The sequence below is a fragment of the Lissotriton vulgaris genome, chromosome 7 (assembly GCF_964263255.1).
Source record: "Lissotriton vulgaris chromosome 7, aLisVul1.2, whole genome shotgun sequence".
Classification (NCBI taxonomy): Eukaryota; Metazoa; Chordata; class Amphibia; order Caudata; family Salamandridae; genus Lissotriton; species Lissotriton vulgaris.
The window spans coordinates 486,093,298-486,113,984 of record NC_141695.1 but is presented as its reverse complement, the minus strand read 5'-3'; the positions used below and the strand labels follow the sequence as shown (position 1 = coordinate 486,113,984).

Here is a 20,687-nt window from a genome sequence, read left to right as displayed (position 1 = left end):
TGTAAGTCAGGACTCGAAGTTGGTAACGTCTCCCCGGAGTATGTAGAATTCTGTGGTCATGAAGGCGATTGCCTTGTTGACCCCAGCAATGGATCCTTTTATTTCTGTCCACTCCTTCAGGATCATTGCCAAGGCTGATTCCACAATGTCCATGCTCGAAGTCATGGTGGGTGGTGGCGGTGTTATGGGTTGATGGTTGGAGACAGCCTCTGCAAACGCGAGCTGCCGCAAGTGCTTCGTTTTCCACATGGACCGGGAAAGAGGGTAGGGAAAATGCGTGGATGTAGAGGATGCAATGTAGAGCACTGCAGGAAAGAGTCCGGGGGCCCCAGGCACATGCAAATATTGAAAGTGATGCCCAACAGGGCAGTAATGTTGCAAATCCCAAAGCCATGTACCAATGCCGGCTGCAGTCACCCTAGGGAGGATGTGAGGTGCGGGAGAGCATACGTTGGGAGTGTCAGAATCAAAACAATAGGGTAAAGAAGCAGGGACATAGAGGGGCAATAGAAGATGACACCAACTAGGGCTCACTGAGCTGAGAGGTCTGCCTGTCTTTCCTAAATGGAGGCGGGCATATAGCTCACTTACTTCGAGGGGAAGAATTGGGGATTCCGGTCTGGTGTGGCCAAGTCAGCATCCGGCCTCCAGGTGACCAGAAGTAGGGATGGGCCACTCCTCAGCAACACTCAGGGATACTATCTTCGGTGGTGAGAGGGGAAAGGGCAGTGGCTTTTAGAGATGGTACAGGTCACATGGGGGGAAAACTTGGGACTTGTGGTAGTCCGCTCACCACCCGGCTTCCTTGGCACCATACGTCAGAGTCATGCTTTCCAGATAGAGGTCACTTTGCTCTGGCAAGGAAGCAAGCGTTCTGCGCAGGTGGGCAGCTGAGCCTATATGGTCCCTTGCAGGAGCTCAAAGGGTAGGATAGGCAATGCACTGCGTGATTAATAGAAAAAGTAAAATTAAATCTTCGCAAATGCGTTCATGTGGGTTTAAAGGTGCTCCAACTGGTAGCGTAACCGTCCGTCTACGCCAAATTACTGACTTTAAATGCGTGTGAACATTAGAAATGCGCACATCCCAGTATTTGGGCACTCCCTCCGGTTCAAAAATGGATTGACTCAATCCATTTTTGAACCGGAGGGAGTGCCCAAATACTGGGATGTGCGCATTTCTAATGTTCACACGCATTTAAAAACCCTTGCAGGAGCTCATCAGTGGTCAAAACGTGTCTTTGAAAGGTGCCTCAGGGTAGTAGCCTACCCACTCCCATCTCAAGAGTGTTGAGACGCTAACTCTGGGGTCCCGAAAAGGGCTTGCAGCCTTCCGTTCCTCAAGAGCATCCAGGATGGATCACCATGCTCATCGGTGCCCAGCTCAGTCCCCCTAATTTTTATATACTACAGTGTTGGCAGTGGTGCCTCTGCAGCCTTGAGTGAGGTCACTAGCCCTTAAAAATACAGTTGTTATTCGTACATCAAAAATTGATATTGGAACATTTGTGAAGGGGTCAGAGGGATGGTGAGAAAACAATGTAATTGTCCATGCTATCAACTCCAACTCAGCACCAGAAATAAATATGGGGCATATTATCAAGCAGGGCGTTAAAATTATCGCTGTTTTAGCGGCAGAAAACTGCTGCTAAAGCGGCGATAATGGGCTTGATAATATGCCCTGGATAATCCCAATAGAAGCTCATGTTCACACCAGAACATGGGTTTCTATAGGACTTCACAAGGCCATATTATCAAGCCCCTTATCGCAGCTTTAGCTGCAGTTTTCTGCCGCTAATACAGCGATAATTTTTAACGCGCTTCTTGATAATATGCCCCTAAATTCATTTTATACGTACTGCATTCTAGGTAACACATTCCGTCGGTATGGGAAATAATTGTAAAGGTTAACATGATTTTTAACACAATTGACGATCTTAGCAAAATGACATGGAATAAATCCAAATATATAATAACTATTATAACTAGCCTTTAATCGATTATTCCATTCAATATGTAATATTCCTTATGTGAAAAATACCTACGTTTTAATAACGTCTTCCAATCCCATCTTCGGTTTTTCAATGCCATTGTAGTTAATACAATTCATATTCATTCCTTTTGTTGATTGCTGTGTTTCTGGTTCCTTCACAATTATGCAAATACTATTTTCCTGTTCTGGGTTGCAAAGTAGCTGGGAATGATAAGACAAAACGAACCTTACTCAATCTGAATAGGACACGTTATACATCATATTGCATTGCATCTGAAAAAATAGGTCTCCTCACGCAAAAACAGTTACTGTTCTGTGAAGGTCTGATGTTCACCTACACACATAGGGGCATATTATCAAGCAGGGCGTTAAAAATTATCGACGTTTTAGTGGCAGAAAACTGCAGCTAAAGCGGCGATAATGGGCTTGATAATATGGCTTTGTGAATTCCAATAGAAACCCATGTTCTGGTGTGAACATGGGCTTCTATTGGAATTCTCCAGGGCATATTTTCAAGCTCATTATCACCGCTTTATCGGCAGTTTTCTGCCGATTAAACTGCGATAATTTAACTCCCTGCTTGATAATATGCCCCTGTGTACTTTACAACTGCTGAACTGACATGCCTTCTACAATCTGTTGTATCTGCTGGGATATATTAGTGCCCTTTTAGCAGTAACATGTCTATTTAATTTGTATATTGTCCAAAGATTTTAAGCTGGAAACGTGTGAGCACGCTGCATATAGAAACACAGCTAAGTACCCTACCTGATAGAAAACTGGCAGATGGGCGTTTAATGAAGTAAGACAATGGAATATGTTGACATTTCGAGACTATACACAAGGAAAACGATATGAGATTTTAGTCCTGGAATGTGTTCTAGAAGTAGAAACAGATATTTACTAAGTACACCTGCAGTACAGAAATGTGAAAAATAATGGGCCAAATTATCTAGAACAGGCGATAAAATTATCCCCGCTTTATCGGCAGGAACTGCCGCTAAAGCGGCGATAATGGGCTTGATAATATGCCCTTGTGAATTCCCATAGCAGCTCAGGTTCCTAATGTTAACCTGGGCTGCTATGGGAACTCACAAGGGCATATTATCAAGCCCATTATCGCTGCTTTAGCGGCAGTTTCCTGCAGATAAAGCGGCGATAATTTTATCGCCTGTTCATGATAATATGCCCCAATATGTATATTTTTTATAGACGCTTGTCCAAAATAGGTGTTTCTGTTCACGTCCTTAGTGTGACTGCTTTCTTTCAGACTAAAACAACTTTCTATTAGGTTTCTCTGATGACGGGGACTTTTACCAGAAATCCTCAGTTCTCTTTTGTGGAGAGAAATACGTGGATTGCCCTGCCTCTCGCTCGTGGAACTTTCTCAAGGGTGCTGTAAATGGTTTAGAGGGCCCCATACATGTCCAGGAATGTCTGCAACAGCTGGATTGGACCTACAAAGGACCTACAGCGGAGCAGATTTGGAAACAGCAGTTTTTTTCTTTGCCAAAGGCATCAGTGCCATATAATATTCTGCTTTGATCTTTACCTAGAAAAATATAATGTGCCCTACTATTAAAACGCTGAATGTAATATACGAGTGTTTTTCGCTTAATGCTTTTCTTTTAATTATAGGGCTCTACGGCAAAATCATCTTCGCTACAGTTCACAGAAATACACGTCGGTATAACGGAGAAAGCTAGAATTATTGGATACACTTTACCTTTTTCATGCTTCTAACTTACACATTAATTCTTTGATTTTAGCACCATACTCATTTCGACAAGTTCTAGGAGAACCAGTGGTGACCCACGGAACCGGTACCCTTTTGCAGCCTTTCTGGCTTCAGGACTGGTAACGGTATAACCCCACATATAGAATGCACTTAATACTCAGGTTTCCCTGAAGCAGCACTTGATTATATCTGTTCAGATACATCACTATGTCCAAACAAATAGTTTGACGATTTTACGTATAATTTAGAGACAGCCTTAACAGTTTTCTTTCCACATTTAATGTACCTACAAAGAAAGCATGAGCAGAAAGCTCAGCCTCTCAGCCATTAGTGGCTCCATGAATTGTCATGCATGAAGAATGGAGTTTTACTTCGGCCGTTTTATTGGTTGCGCAGTCCCTTAAGTAGTGCTTTGACTGTGGCGCATGGACGGTGAAGCCTCCGTGCTTTCTAGTGGCGGACCCACTGATATTGTGTAAGCACTGCATTAGGCAGGAGTGTGGCATGAGCCTGCTGCCGTGGTTGGCTCAGTGGAGCCAGTGTAGGCTCTCCTCACAAGCTGCTGTAAAAGGCATTTTGTCTTTTTATTAGCAATAAAGCGCTTTGGTGCTCGTGCATTCCAACATCCTCATGTCACCAATCATGATTAAAGAGCATCCATGCATTGCAATGGAGCTATCATTGATACCCTGTATGAACTACAGCATGCAGTAAGTGTGAGTGGGCCCTGCCTCGGTGGGTGGTGGGTGTCAGTGGGGCTTGTTAGCATCCCTTTAGTGGCTGAGGCAAAATGCATTATTTGCTTTTATTACCAATAAATTGGTATGCTGCTAATGAACCCCAACATGCACCATATTAAAGAATAGAGCATTCATTCCCATTGTAGTTGGGTGGTCCTGGGCCCTGGGTAAGCAACTTCTGTTCCCTTACACATGGGATACTAGTTTCAAAAGTCTCCAACACATAGTTTCATACTTGGGCCATTTTCCCAACCTTGGGCTAGCAGAAGTCCAAGGAAAATGCTTGTTAGAGAGAGGAAGCATCATGTCTGTTCAACGTTGGAAGTTAGCAAAGGAGGCTAGCAGGTCCTCTTGGGATCATAGGGACTTTTCCATGCCCCCAGATAGATCTGTGGGTCATCTTCTATCTAATTACAATCCAGAGCTGTGGGTCTGTGAGAAGGTGCGGAGGAGCAGTAGGAGCCTGGAGGACAGATGCTGGGCCAGAGGAGAAAATGGTTGCATAGATGCTGGGCAGGGGCGTTGCCTCCATTGGGGCATTGACTTACTCATAATTTCCTCCCCGGCCTACCTATTGCATGTGAATATGATAAACGTACAAAAAATTCAAACTTTTCAACATTTTATATTTTTATTCAGAGCGTGCAGCAGTCAGCCTTCCGCTCTGGTGTTGGATGCTGAAGGGGGTGGGGCTTTAATTTAGAAATATAGCACACAGGCAGTTGGCAGTGAGTGCACGGCACAAAGTGTGCTTGTCAGGTTGGCCTGCTGCCTTTCTTTGGCCAGCCTGTTATGTGCTCTTTGGCCTCTCTCCACCTGCACATTAGGAGACCAGGGTTGATCAAAACAGCAACCCCCGATCTCCAAATGAGAGGTGAGTTTGCCTGCTCAAGCCAATCTTGGCACTGCTCTCATAGTTTTGCCACATCTAACCACAGCTGCCAGAGCAACCCGGATCAATGATATGGCTAGCGCCTTCAGTGAATTATGTCCCCATAACGCTGGACATACTGGTATTTGCAGCACCCTCCTCAATGTCCCCAATATTGCAGGCACAGTTGGCAGCCATGTACAAGACGTATAGGGCTGAACGAACAGGGCGCCAAGCTGGCACAATTAGTCCAGCCTGTCTGTAAAGTGCTCGCTTCCCTAAATAGGCGTGAAGTGCTACATTAGGCAAATGATTGCCATTATCTCTGGAGCCATCTCTCCCTTTTGAATGTTTACAGGCCTGTGGGGTAACTTAAATTATCTGTAATTCCCTTTTGTCTCTGCCCCAATTCCTTCCCCAGGAGGTCATTCGGCTGCCTTGGTGACCTTCCTCTTTTCAGCCAGGCCCAGCTGTCAAAGCAGCACCTCCATTCAGCAGAACTAGCAGGACTTACAATCATAGACCTGCCTTCTTCTTTCACCTGCACAGCAGGGCCTAAATACACATAAGCAGGGCTCTGGCTCTGGAGGAGGGGGTGGGGTCAAAGGCTATTCACACCTCTGCACCTGAGGACATGACAGGTAGAACAAGACCTTTACAGACCACAGCCTGTGGTTATATTGAATAAGCAGCTACCTACGTCATTATCATAAGAAATCTCTCTATTGATGTAATAATTGAACTTCCACAATTGCTTTATTAACCTTCTTGCTTTCTCAAATTTACCTGAAAATGCACCATTTCCCCACTCTTTTATCAAAAATTACTCAGGGGGAGAACCCCCATGAACTCACCTTATGAAGGTTGAGTTTGCTCACTATGCTCCCTTGCCACTCATCACGCACTTTTACGCCTCATCGCTTTCAATTGTCATCAGCCACCACTGGTGCTGGACACAGATAAAGGAATATTGGGGAAGGTATTAACGACAGGGATGTAGGGTTAGAAATGCATTGACTTTGAGAGTACAGGGGGACATGACTACAGAGAAACAGAGTGCTGATCTGCAGGAAATGTACGCGCATGACTGGAAATCAAACCTCCCAACAGAATGTGAGGAGGGGCCCCTGAGGCTTCCATACCTTCCATAGCTCACAGACTTTCAGCCTCGGACTGAATGAGGACCTACTGATGGTTTGTGGCCCCTTGGTGGGTTGAGGGCCATCTGGCCATCCTAACTGGAGCTGCACGTGCCTGCATTACACCCCTGATTTGAAAAGAGTGCTGCAGGAAACGAAACTGTGGTTTGTGAGCCGTAGAATAAAAACACAGGTGACACAATCTCTGTTATGGTGGTGCACGGCTAGTGGGTATATCCTGCCAAAGTGAATTGCCCGTTAAAGGTGTTTTTTAAAGTCGTTTTATAAGTTGTTTAGCCAGTTTTATTCGTTTTTTATATATACTTTTAGAGAATGCCCGATCTATTATACAAATTGCATGATGAGAGTTTATTTGTATACATATGTACTTAGATTCATTTTGATAATGTTGGCCTTTAAATTATATGAGGAGATCTTACTTGTTTTAAGATTATCAACTCTAGCATTGTTTTAAGCTGTTTGAAGGCCAAGGTCTAAGCTGCCACCAACCTCACACAATGGATCAACCACAGCGTCGATGAACTAGCACCCTTGAAAAACCATCAAATCAAGCAAAATAACAAAAAAGCCCCCTGGTTCAACGATGACCTTAAGACATCCTAGAAGTTCTGTCGTACCCTCGAGAAAGCCTGGAGAAAAAACCCAACCACTGACAACCTGACCAACTTCAAGAACGCCACCCGCAAACACCACCAACTGATCCGATCAACCAAGAAATCAGCATTCAAGGATCGACTCGACAACAACGCCCACAACAGCAAGGAACTATTCAACATCGTCATAGAATTCACCAACCCCACCGTCGACACCGACATCACCCCATCCCAAGACCTCTGTGACTCCCTAGCCTCTTTCTTCCACAACAAAATCGCCGACATACATAACAGCTTTGAAAACCAACCCGGAGACCAGTCCACTCCACCCACCCCCGAACTAAATCCCCACTGCAACAACCTATGCGCCTGGGACCCAATCACCACTGAAGACACCATCTACCTGATGAACTCCATCCACTCAGGATCTCCTACCGACCCATGTCCCCACCACATTTTCAACAAAGCAAACTCCATCATCGCACCCCATCTCCGAGACGTCATCAATTGCTCCCTCAACTCCGCTACCTTCCCGGAAAGCTGGAAACATGCCGAACTCAGCGCCCTTCTGAAGAAACCCACAGCAGACCCCACTGAACTTAAGAACTATCGTTCCATCTCGCTCCTCCCATTCCCTGTCAAAGTCATTGAGAAAGCCGTCAACAATCAACTCGCCGCCTTCCTCGAATCCAACAAATCCCTCGACCCCTCACAGTCCGGCTTCCGAGCCAAACACAGCACCGAAACAGCACTCATCGCAGCAACAGACGACATTCGAACACTACTGGACAACGGAGAAACAGTTGCCCTCATCCTACTTGACCTCTCCGCAGCCTTCGACACAGTCTGTCATAGCACCCTCATTCAACGCCTCAGCAACGTCGGAATACAAGGAAAAGCATTGGACTGGATCATCTCGTTCCTCGCCGGAAGAACACAGAGAGTCCGCCTCCCCCCTTTTAGATCAGAAGCCACCGAAGTCATCTGCGGTGTACCTCAAGGATCATCACTCAGTCCCACCCTCTTCAACGTATACATGAGTCCCCTCGCATCCATCGCGCGCCAACACAACCTCAACATCATCTCCTACGCCGACGACACCCAGCTGATCCTTTCCCTCACCAAACACCCAAACACCGCCAAAACCAACTTACACAAAGGAATGAAAGATGTTGCCGAGTGGATGAAGAACAGCCGTCTAAAACTGAACTCGGACAAAACGGAAGTCCTAATCTTAGGCTCATCCCCCTCTGCTTGGGACTACTCATGGTAGCCACCGGCCCTGGAAATAGCACCCATACCTACGGACCACGCACGCAACCTGGGCTTCATCCTGGACTCCTCCCTCTCGATGACCAGACAAGTCAACGCCGTTTCCTCATCATGCTTCAACATCCTACGCATGCTCAAAAAAATATTCCGATGTATCCCCACCGAAACAAGAAAAACGGTCACCCACGCACTAGTCACAAGCCTACTGGATTACGGCAACACCCTTTACGCCGGAACCACAGCCAAACTACAGAAAAAACTCCAACGCATCCAATACGCCTCAGCCAGACTCATACTAGACATCCCCCGCCAGGCTCACATTTCCGGTCACCTGAAAGATCTCCACTGGCTCCCTGTCAACAAGAGGATAACGTTCCGACTCCTCACCCACGCACACAAAGCCCTCTAAGACCTAGGACCCGAATGCCTCAACACGCGCCTGTCCTTTTACACCCCCACCCGCCATCTTCGCTTGTCCAATCAGGCCCTCGCCGCTATTCCACGAATCAACAGACCTACCATGGGGGGAAGATCCTTCTCCTACTTAGCGGCCAAAACCTGGAATTCTCTCCCCACCCACCTCCGCCTTACACAGAACCACCTCTCCTTCAGAAAGCAACTTAAAACTTGGATATTCGATAAATAAAGTACCCCCCCCCCCCCCCTCCTCCCTTCCCAAGCGCCTTGAGACCCTCTGGGTGAGTAGTGCGCTATACAAATTTTTGAACTTGAACGTGAACTTGAACTAGTCGACCACGGGCACTTTCAAGTGAACTGAAAAAAGCTTGAGGCTATGCTACAAAATAAGCAATGGCCCAGCAGTGATTGCAAAGATATGGAAAGGTTTCTCAATTACACTGGGATGAGCAAACACTGCTAGTGAATGCAGGGGGAGGCTAGAATGACTCCCACAGAACAGTAGGGATAGCACAGACACAGTATGGGTAGATCATGATAAGTAGTTCTCAGCTCTACCCAACTTCGCCTTGATGTAGGGGAAAAACCTATGGACTGGCATAAACCAGGCAAAGGGTGTTGTACCAGTGAAACCCAACTTAGTGATGGCATGGAAACAAGAAAGGAAAATGGTACTTAGACAAATGGCAACACATGTCATTCCTATGTAATACAGGCATTATATTAGACTCTTTAACCACTAAGGGCCTGATTACAAGTTGGGCGGTTAATTCTGTACAAGTTGGGCAGTAAATTCTTCTGAAATTTACCAGGGGAAAACATACAGTATTTACTGTATTATATTGATTTTTGTGCGTTAATCACCAAAATCCGCATCTCATTCATAATGGCTGTTATCTACCACACCTGATAAATAATGTACCCTATGGTATTATTTATCAAGTGAGATAAATAATGACTCAACTTGTAAGCAGGACTAAGTGTGCTAAGAACATATCTTTCCATCTCTTCCACTGTAATGCTTGTGCATCCCAGATTCTAAAAGATGTACACTCTTCTACACACTTGCACATAACAATGATATGGCATCAATTCAGGAAATGACAGACATCCTGGTGGATCCCTAATCTGGCAGGTATTTTTGGGTCAGAACCGAGATCCATGATGGACTGACTGTAATAAGCTGAATTTGTCCCAGTGTAATTTGACAGCTCCGGGACATATTCAGCATCACCTGCACGTTGTATGTTTCTGTTCAATGAGGCAGCCTGCAGGTTACAAAGCTGCTTTTTTATTTTTCCAACCGGCTGGGCTTAAAACAAAAGCATGATTTAAAGAAACATCAGCTCTACTTTTGTTCAATTGTGATCCTGGATGACAGCTATCTGGAGATACCAATACAATAGAGAGAAAAAGTCACACAGCTTGTTATCAGTTCACAAGTGCTTAAGAGAAACTGTGATTTGGAGGTTTTTGACTTTGTTAATTCCCTCTAATTGAGAGATGTGAATGCGCTGTAGGAATCTCATAGGTATCTGCATGACTAATCCAATGAAGAGAGAGAAGCCCCAAGTACCAAAGGGGCAAGGTGTGATTAGTCAAAGAAGAAGATAAATTCCCTTTGGTAACCAAATAAAATAATTATTCAATCAATCATCTCAAATATACCACAAACCATTCATGTCAATCATATAAAAAAACATATACCTATATTTGCAATATCACAAAACAATCAGTGACTAATAATGGAATGCCACCAGGAGAAGACCGGGCCAAGATGGGTCTGTCTTAGCCCGTTAGAGACCGGAGGAGGCTTGGCCCTCCCTCTTGGCATCTCGGCTCAACTGTATTGAATCTCGGGAAAAGTATTGGTTTGGGTGCTCGCGGTGACTTGAGGAGTGTGGACATACGGCACCGTTAAAAACCTATAGAGTGGCACATAGCTGTACCTAAGCACGAAGATAGCGGAGCTCCAAACCTACTGTTGAACAGTTCCATGAGAGGGGGTGGGCAAGACTTGTAAGTTTGAAATGTAACTTTTATATATATGTTTTTCTACCTGGGACTTACAAATAGCACAGTAAAAGTGCAAACATTTTACTGACTTGAGGCCTCACCTATTGACAGTAGGCCATTTTTGGTGATTGTGTGAAGTTTATCTACCGTACAGGATGGGAAAAGGAAAGGCCATTCAGCCACAGCCACCTCTAAAGGCCAAGGGTTCATCTCATCTAAAATTATTGAATTATCTGATAGGGGCAATGGGGGCCATCGAAAAGGAGATTGTTAGAACTGGCTATTTCTGGTTGGCTAAGGCTTACCCCAAAGCCAGGCAGAAACCACCATTCTAGTCAGGGCAAGGGAGTCACACGCCAAGATAACACCTGCTCACCCCCTTGGTAGCTTGGCACGAGCAGACAGGCTTATCCAGGAGGCAATGTGTAAAGCATTTGCGCACGCACACAACAGCAACAACATCCTAGGCACACCACAAAAGGAACTCCACACAAGGTTATATGAAAATAACTTTTCTATTGTCAAAACACATCAGATAGTAATCACACAATATACATTGTGCCAACTGGCACAGGCAATATTCACAAGGGATTATTTACAGGACAGGGCTACATGGGCCACTGTCAGAATTAACACTTTTAGAACTAGAAATACTGTTAGAAATAGCACTTTTGAACATATAACAATCAGAAGTTTCACACATGATGCATAGAACATTTAGAGGTGTAGGAAAGACACATGATGTATAAACATACATTCAACGGTGTAAGAACAAGGCACATGACGCATCAAACACATTCAGAGGAGTAGCACAGGAAAACACATGATGCATAAACATACATTCAGCGATGTAAGAACAAGGAAAACACATGATGCATAAAAACATAATGGCATAGCACATTACGCATAACTCACATTTGGGCCTAACCGGTAAAAATACAGTAGGCAATCTCCTCACTAGTCCAAACACATTAGACTCTGCCTCCTAAGAATAAATCAAAATTAGGGGCGTAACTCACATAGTGAAAACATCTCACTAGCATAAACCTACAATAATCTCATAATCACAGTAACCTCGCATTGCGCAAAAATCACATTAGGCAATTACCATTATAAACATAGTAAAATCACATTGCACAAAAATCACCTAGGGCCTTGCGCCCTACCCAGATACCAGCCCCCTGGCCAACTGGCCATCCAACAAGGGGACTCAAAAAGCCCTGTGTCCAGAATGTCAGGGCGCGCTGCAATGCACCGTAGTCAGGGGTGCGCCACCGGCGCAAAACCTAAACGTTGCAACTGCCCACTACTTGCTGGGCAGCTGGAAACAATCACAGGGCCTAAACGTTGCAGCTGGCACAAAGTGCTGCGCAGCTGTAGCAGGCCTGACACCACTGTGCCATCTCTGTCCCTCCCAAGGACTCATTCTCCATAGGCGCCTAAACGGTGCAGCTGCCCACTACTTGCTGGGCAGCTGGAGAACAACAAAACTGTGACAGGGCCCTCAATGGCCCTAGGACACATCTGCGCCATCTGTTGGAGCCCCACAGGCTCAGAAACAACATGTGCACTCAAGGAGCGCATTAGCGCTTTAAAATGAAATATGCCCCCAAACACTAGTGCCTAAAATAAGGCCAGGGGATAGCCACACAGGCTCTTGAAACAATAATGCCCCAGTGGTCGTGGGAGCCTCGAGGATCTAAACACAAATGCCCCCAGGGAGCCTCGTGGCCTCTAGACAACTTTGGGGTGACCCACTGCCATCCGGGGCCGCCCTATATGCACCAACACGCAGCGCCCGTCCCTCGCACCAGCAGTAGCCCCTACGGAGCCCTTTGCACTCTGAAAGTGCTCACGAGGCCTTGGGACCCCCACTGGGTCCTTTTAAAACTACGTCCACATTGGAGCGGCCCACTGGCACACGGGGCCGCTCTGACACTATGCCTCAAACCGGCACCAACAGCAGCCTCACGTAGCCCCCCCAGCCCTTTCTACTCCCTTGGCTGTTCTTCGGCGGGGCTCCTCTGCTCTGGGAGGCGGCGGCGTTTCTCCTGCGGGGCTTCCCGGGACTCCTGGGAGCTCCGCACTGTCGTCGGCGGCCTCTGCCGCCATCTTCCCCTCACCCAGGCCCCCTCCTGGGGTCCAGGGCTCTCTCCCTCCACCGGCCGCAACCGCGGGAGTCGGCCAATCCTAGTGCGGCTCCTGGACGAGCCCCTCTCGATGCGGCAGCTACTTCTTGGGAATCCACCAATCGGGGCGCGGCTCCTCGAGACAAGCCTCCACCAGCGGCCCAATCGGAGCGCGGCCCCTTCGGTTCTTTATCCGCGGCCCTAGGCGGAGAACAAGCAATTTTCAGTTGATTTCAGACCCCGGGCAGAGGCGGTGATCTCCCGGCAAATGAGGGGTAGGCTCCCTCTCAAATTTAAATATAACGCGAGGTGGCACTCGCTACGATCGGCAATCCTGGGCAAATGCCGGGTGGGCATCGGCTTTTCCTCACGCAAAATGCGGGGTGAAGAAACGCTCCAAATAAAGCAAAAGGTGCTCCCAAGCGCTATCAGGCAAAAGAAGGTCTCTGTCAAAAATAAAGCGCTCCCCCAGCGCTACAAGCAAGGTCCAGCAGCAAAGTGAAGCAAAAGGGACCCAGTTAAAGGTCTCCAGAGTTCAGGACATCAGCAGCCCATCAGGTATCCAGGGGCTGGGCAGGGCCCAGGGAAGCAAGCCTTCCCCTGGGCCCAAGCAGCAGCACGCCCCTGGCAGGATTCAAGTTAGAAACAAGAACATTTTGGAAGGGGACATAGCCCCTTTTTATACAGTGAATTCCTTTGTCTAAAGGTGCAGGGTGGGGGAAAAACCAGGTGCAGCTGGTTTGGGAGCCCCCTTGATGAGCTCAGCCACCCCTCCCATTCACTTGTCAGGCTAGGGTCATCAGTCGCAACACAGGGGGCGGAGCCAGCATTGTGTTATGGAAAACCCAGCCCCATTCAGGACCCAGGTGCACTCCTCCCCTCACATCAGCATGCTAATCTCAACACTCCCCACTGTGCAGACCCATCCAGACATCCTGGAGCCAGGCTCCAGCCAATCACGTGTCAGCACACTCACTACACACGCACACCCATGTCTAGAAGTGGCACTTCCACACTAGACACATTCATGCCGCATACATCATTACGCAGCATTCAATCTCACGAGTTCGCACATACCAAACTCGACCCTGCACTCCCGACACATCAGGAAGTACCATGGTCACACATATTCCCCATGCATTCCTATGGGAGGGCAGGCCACTCACCACACATACACAGAGAGATCACGCACTTTACACTGTACCACAGAGAAAAAGTGCGCAGAGGCCTAAAATCACCAACACCAGGTTCCAGAAACAGGCTAGGAAAAAGCAAAAAGTTTTGGGCTGAACCTGCCAAAAGGGCCAGGTCCAACAGAGATTATTACTGAGAAAGAGACTCTGAACTCGGATAAACTGGGGGTGTCAGTCAAGGATGCAGCTAGCTATATTTAGTGGACCTCTGAATACTTCTTGACCTGTGAGGAGTCTGCCAGGAAGAAGAACTGTTGTGCTGCTGAAGGACTATCACTCTGCTGGATTGCTGGTTTGCTGGATTCTTACCCTGCAGGGCTAACTTCCTGCCTGGGTGAGAAGGACTGGACCTTTATTACGTGAACCTAGAGTGACTCCAAGGGCTTGCTAGCTTGCCTCCTGATTAAATTCTCAAGGGCATGAAAAACCTCCAATTAACCTGCATCTGCACCTGGACTCTGCCCTGCCAAGTGGTGCCACCCAAGTCCTGAACCCTTGGAAGTGAGGCCAAAGTGCTTCTTCAGCCAACCCATGCAACTTCATCAGAACTGGGGCATCTTTACCACTGCAGGGGGTTCAGAACTGGCATATCTTCGCCTTTGTAATGATAGGAATCGGTGCATCATCAATGTGCTTCGAGATGGAGGCAACCCGGCGCATCATCTTTGGAAACAGCACATTGTACTTGGAGTCGACGCATCCTCTGCTACAAGAGCAGAACTGTTGCATCGTAACTAATGCATCACCACCTTTGCATGGGGAAAACCGATGGATCCCCCTCTGATGCGGGATCAGAACAGATGCATCACCTCGACTGCGCCTGCATCTTCCTTGGCTTAAACCAGGATCAAGGTACTTTTGTTCAGTGGGCCCAAGAGGGTCCCTATATCAGGCCAGCGCTCCATCGCAGTTGGCCTGAACTTTTGATTTTGCTCAGGTCCAGTGAGTCCAACTATCCCAAATAGACACATATTGCTTCTAAATGCTATTTTACTATTTAACCACTTGGCTGCTAAGGCATTATTTTACTCCTCATTTGTTTTCCATTGAAATCAATGGAAAGTCCATGACGAGTTACCCTTGTCATTAGCGGCGAAGAGGTTAAAAATTCATATATCGAGTTCTACTTTTTGGAGGTTTGTCATTTTGGTTTTGTTTTATTTATTAAATTAAGTTCTATATTTCTAACCTGTTGATTCTTTTTGTCAGGTGTTTTCACTGTTTTACTGTGTGAAGTGTTGCACCAATACTTTACACATTGCCTCTTAAGTTAAGTCTGATTGCTCTGTGCCAAGCTACCAGAGGGTGAGCACAGGTTTATATGGGGTGTGTTTGTGACTTACCCTGAGTAGGATTGTGGTCCCTTCTTGGAGAGGGTGCATACCTCTGCCAATCTAAATCCCAACTTCTATGAATTTTTAACTGGAGGTATTTCATATCCTTGCTGGTAAGCTAAGGCAGTACTTGCTCCAAATACAAGTGTATTACAAAAACAGTATTCTAGAGGTGGTAATGCGTGACAAGAATGTTTCTTCACATTTGTTTTGTGAAATTTGAGTTGATGTGTTTTGTTGTTTTTGTGCTATTGTGTATGTGGGTTGCATTACTGCAATGCGATTTGTATGTGTTTTACTGTTGCTGTTGTCAGTGGCATAGGTAGGGCTGGAGGGCACTCTTTTTGGGGTCTGCCGAGGTGAGCAAGTCATCTGTTGAATAGCACCACCCCCTGAGAACAAGTCGTGTGTCGACCACCTCCACCCACGCTCTTACCTGTACCAGGTGGGAAAGTCAGGGTCTGGCCCAGGTATCATTAGGTCTAGCTACGCCACTGGCTGTTGTGTTGGGCTATTTTCTTGTGATGTGCCCTGTTATGTTTTATTTTTTTGTTATGTTGCTTTGAATAGGCGATTTCATATTCACTTTTTTTCTTGAGATTTTTCAACAAATGCTGCTACAATTCCCTCTAAAAACAACATACGTCTTAACGTTCAGGTGACAAGCAAGAATCTTCCACTATCTTGGGTGGTACAATAACTGCTTCAATTCTTTAACTACCTAAGGCACCAGTCAGCTCAAAACTCTGGCAGAGCCTGCATTCCCAGTGCTCACTTTATGTTATAACCCCAGCCACTAAATAACATTTGCACTGTCTTAGTAGTAAGCTTTTGATGCCGCAACCAAATGTTCAATCAGAATAAATGTTTAACATGGAGGTGCACTGCTTGTTTATGCATGGAGTATTCCGTTATCTTGCGAAAGAGCATATTTTGTATTTAATTGCTGAACTCTCATTAGATGCTCTTATTTGTTTTTTGCAGGTGTAAGGAAAACTACGCACAGGTGTGACTTTGGGTTCCAGTGGCGGTTGGCGACTTAAAAAGACAGTGATGCGCAACATACATTAAAAGAAACATACATTCATGCATTATAAAACTACATTACCTCAAAAATTGCAAGAAAGAAAAAATAAAAGGTCCACTTACCTCAATGCTCTCCAATAACTGGCTCTAGACTTTTAGCATGAGCTGATGTCAGACAGGCAAATACCTTATCCAATCGAGACACTGCTCTCATGCTGCATGAGTGAAGCATCTTGATTGGCTGGAGCAGGCTGCCTCAGCACTAAAGTTATTTGAGGCCTGTGCCTACTCTCCAATCCAACTGTCTAAGACAGATGGGTTGTAGAATTTGAATTGCACATGTAGGTTTGGCCATGGCAAGGTAGCTTGCTAAATCAACATGCACACTTCAAACTAAAGGGACCACTCCTCATTGCTGCCATATCGCAGTCATGATATCAACAACTAAAAAGAGCTAACAGATATTCAGGCCTGTCCCCGTGGACCCTCAGGGGGCATACAACCACAAAATGGGTGTATTCAAAATGTTTCTGAACACATAGCAGGTAGTGATCAGGAGTCTAACACACAACCCCCATCTAAACGTCCAGGAAGTACACAGATAATCCGATAGCTCGTAGGGAATCCAGGTCCCCAATTGTAAAGCCCAGTAAAAAATTGAACAAACGTGTTAAAACATCAACCTTGTCCGATATAGGACAAAAGGTATGGGCTAACCCTAAAATTTAGTCCATTGTTCCATCTAATGAACTTGGAAACTTAACCACATTAGTGGAAGAATTTGATATATTTTTGAGAGATGTACTAAGTAGATTGACTGATAGGGTACTAGGATCGAAGAGTGATTGAATATGTCCAGGGAACCGAGAGTACTGGTAATTATGGTAGTAGATCCTACAATCAAGAGGGCTTAGAAGAATCAAATAGGGCTGCATGAACAGATAATCTTAATGTAGAGACTTTCTCAATATCAGCCAGTGATAGCATAGAGATCCAAGGCAATAAGTGTCACGCAAGGAAAACATTAAGGTTTCCAGCAGAATTCCCAAAAAACCCTCAGCATTCCAATCAACCTAAAGTCCGACCAGTTATTGAGAGGAATGGCACTAATATTCGAGATGGAACCTCTTTACAGTTAACCAATAATGATCCATTCATCCCTTTACCCAGAATGAAAATCCCAGTCAATCTAAACTTGGATTTACCACCAGCCGCTACCCCATATACAGTTATCATGGCTAACGTCCCAAGACTAATGACACAGGAAAATGAACCCTGGGACCCAGAGAAATAAGGCTCGGCATTGGTTGGCGGTAAAAACGGGGTTAACCAAGGCACTTTTCATGGAGTTCAAAATGGTGGCAAGAGTTAGCTGTCTTGGAAGGGACAGTAAAACTCTACCAGGGGACTGCGTTGTCCTAACGTTTAAAACCCCACAATTAGTGGAAAGTATTCTTTGGAGGGTAGGAAATAAGAGCATTAAGACTGACGGCATCAGCATTAGAAACTCCTACAATGAAGATACAGTGTATTATGACATCGCCAAAGCAGTGTGTTGTGGCACTAACAAATATAAATGGTGCAGATACCAAATCACCAAAATGTTATTGCTCTCATACATATTTGCCTGTTCTTGTTACCTCACAGAGAAATTAAGGAACTGATGCACAAGTTACTACTTGTGTAACAATATATCTGTAAGAGACATTAGTTAGTGATAGATTCCTTACCTTAGAATATCCCCAGGCGTCAGACTGGATCCGGAAACCTTTGCGTAGCAATACCCCTGCGCGCCGGTAGGCGTCGTCTGCGGCTCCGCGTCCGTCGTCGGCGTCGTGAGCGCCGGGATGACGTCGTCGGAGTACTTAGACGGCGCCCATGCGCGCTGACGTCAGTTCTGACACACAGCTTTTCCGCGCCAGATACGCAGAGCCATGATAGAACTAACACTGGTGCCATGAAACTAGGGCCCTGAAAGGGGATGACCTTAACCCTAGATATCGGTTCGCAGAACGGGGAGGATGGGTGGGTCGGTAAGGAATCTATCACTAACTAATGTCTCTTACAGATATATCGTTACACAAGTAGTAACTTGTGCATCTGAAAGAGACACGTTAGTGATAGATTCCTTACCTTAGAATAGATACCCCAGCAATACCAACCCCGGTGGTGGGTCTGCGAACCAATATCACACCAGAAAGTCCTGGAGGACGGAACGGCCAAAGAAGCCATCCCTCCGGACTTGACTGTCCAGGCAGTAGTGTCTTGCGAACGTGTGCAGCGAGGCCCACGTAGCTGCCTGGCAAATGTCCTGCAGGGGGACACCGCGGCCCAGGGCAGTTGTCGTTGCCGTGGCCCGAGTGGAGTGAGCCCGCAATCCAGCTGGGGGCTCCTTCCTCGCCATGGAGTAACATGCTTGGATACACAAGATGATCCACCTAGAGATGGTCCTCTTGTGCACAGCCTTTCCCTTCTTCGCGCCCACGTAACCAACGAAGAGTTGGTCATCCACCCGGAATTGGCGTGTGCGATCTAGGTAGTAGGAGAGCGCACGTTTTGGATCCAGACGGTGGAGCCTCTCCTCCTCTTTCGAGGGATGCGGAGGCGGAAAGAAGGTGGGCAAAGTGATGGACTGCCCGATGTGGAAGGCCGTGACAACCTTGGGCAGAAAGGAAGGTCGTGTACGTAACACCACCTTATCAGGATGAACAGACAGGAAAGGTGGAGAAGAAGAAAGAGCCTGGAGCTCACTCACCCTCCTGGCAGAGGTGATGGCAACCAGGAAGGCCGTCTTTAGAGTAAGGAGACGAAGAGGGCAGTTATGAAGCGGCTCAAAGGGAGCACACATTAGATAGGTGAGAACCAGATTCAAGTCCCACTGGGGCATCACGAAGGGAACAGGAGGGAACATGTGCGTGATGCCCTTCAGAATTCTACTCACAATAGGGGACTTGAATAAAGAAGGCTGATCTGGTAGCCTCAAGAAGGCCGATAGAGCAGAAAGGTACCCTTTAAGAGTGCCCAGAGCAGAGCCCTGCCGGGCAAGGGAAAGAAGAAAGAGCAGCACTTCCGAAAGGGGTGCCGAGAGAGGATCCACAGCCTTTGCTGTGCACCATGCCACAAATCTGTTCCACCGGCAGGCGTATACCGACTTTGTGGAGGGACGCCTGGCTGCCAGAATGATATCACAGACTTCAGGAGGCAAGTCAAATGGCCTCAACTGCCGCCGCTCAATCTCCAAGCTTGTATGTGGAGACTGGACAGGTTCGGGTGCAGGACCGTCCCCTGCTGCTGCGACAGAAGGTCCTCCCGAAGAGGCAGACGAATCGGGGGATCGACTGACATGCTGAGTAGCTCGGGATACCAGTATCTTCGTGCCCAGTCCGGAGCCACAAGGATGACCTGGGCCCGGTCGCGCCTGATCTTCTTCAGCACTCTGGGCAGAAGTGGTATAGGCGGAAAGGCGTACAACAGACCGCAGCTCCACTCGCGACGAAAAGCGTCTCCGAGCGAGTGCCGCCTTGGAAATTCCAACGCGCAGAACTGATGACATTGCGCGTTCTCTTCTGTGGCGAATAGATCTAACCAAGGCTCTCCCCACTGCCGAAAGAGACCTTGCGCCACGTCCGAGTTCAGACGCCATTCGTGATCCATCATGCACCGGCGGCTGAGTTCGTCCGCCCTGGCATTCAGAGAGCCTGCCAGGTGTTGAACCACCAGGGTCACGCCCTGATGTTCCAGCCACTGCCAGAGGCGCAGAGCCTCCTGGCAGAGGGTCCGCGACCCCACCCCGCCTTGCTTGTTGCAGTACCACATGGCGGTGGTGTTGTCGGTGAACACTTGCACTACACTCCCCCGGACAGAGGGGAGGAATGCCTTCAGTGCTAGACGAATCGCCCGCAGCTCCAGAAGGTTGATATGAAGCCGGGACTGCGCCGGAGACCAGAGGCCTCTGATCTCCGCCTCTCCCATGTGGCCTCCCTAGCCCTGGAGGGACGCGTCCGTCACAACTACGTGCTCCGGTTGGGGTAGGGAGAGGGGTCTGCCACTGACCCAGTCGCGGTCCGTGAGCCACCACTGCAGTTGTCTCGCAGTGCCCTCTGAGATCAGGACATGATCGGACAGGTTGCCCTGATGCTGGGCCCACTGAAACTTCAGGTCCCACTGCAGAGCCCGCATCCGCCACCTGGCGTGACGCACCAGAAG

General features: G+C 47.3%; 1 protein-coding gene across 3 annotated transcripts in view; it reads right to left on the bottom strand.

Annotated features, from left to right (window-relative positions):
• MYH16 (myosin heavy chain 16) overlaps positions 1-20,687 on the bottom strand; it is a 1,042,471-nt gene that overhangs the window by 588,772 nt on the left and 433,012 nt on the right. For 2 of the 3 annotated variants that reach the window (XM_086930547.1, XM_086930548.1), the window contains one exon: positions 2,045-2,193. The exons of the other annotated variant lie outside the window; for it this stretch is intronic. In XM_086930547.1, coding sequence (XP_086786673.1) covers positions 2,045-2,193 — 149 coding nt within the window. The remainder of the gene's footprint in view (positions 1-2,044; positions 2,194-20,687) is intronic. 3 annotated transcript variants of the gene reach the window in all.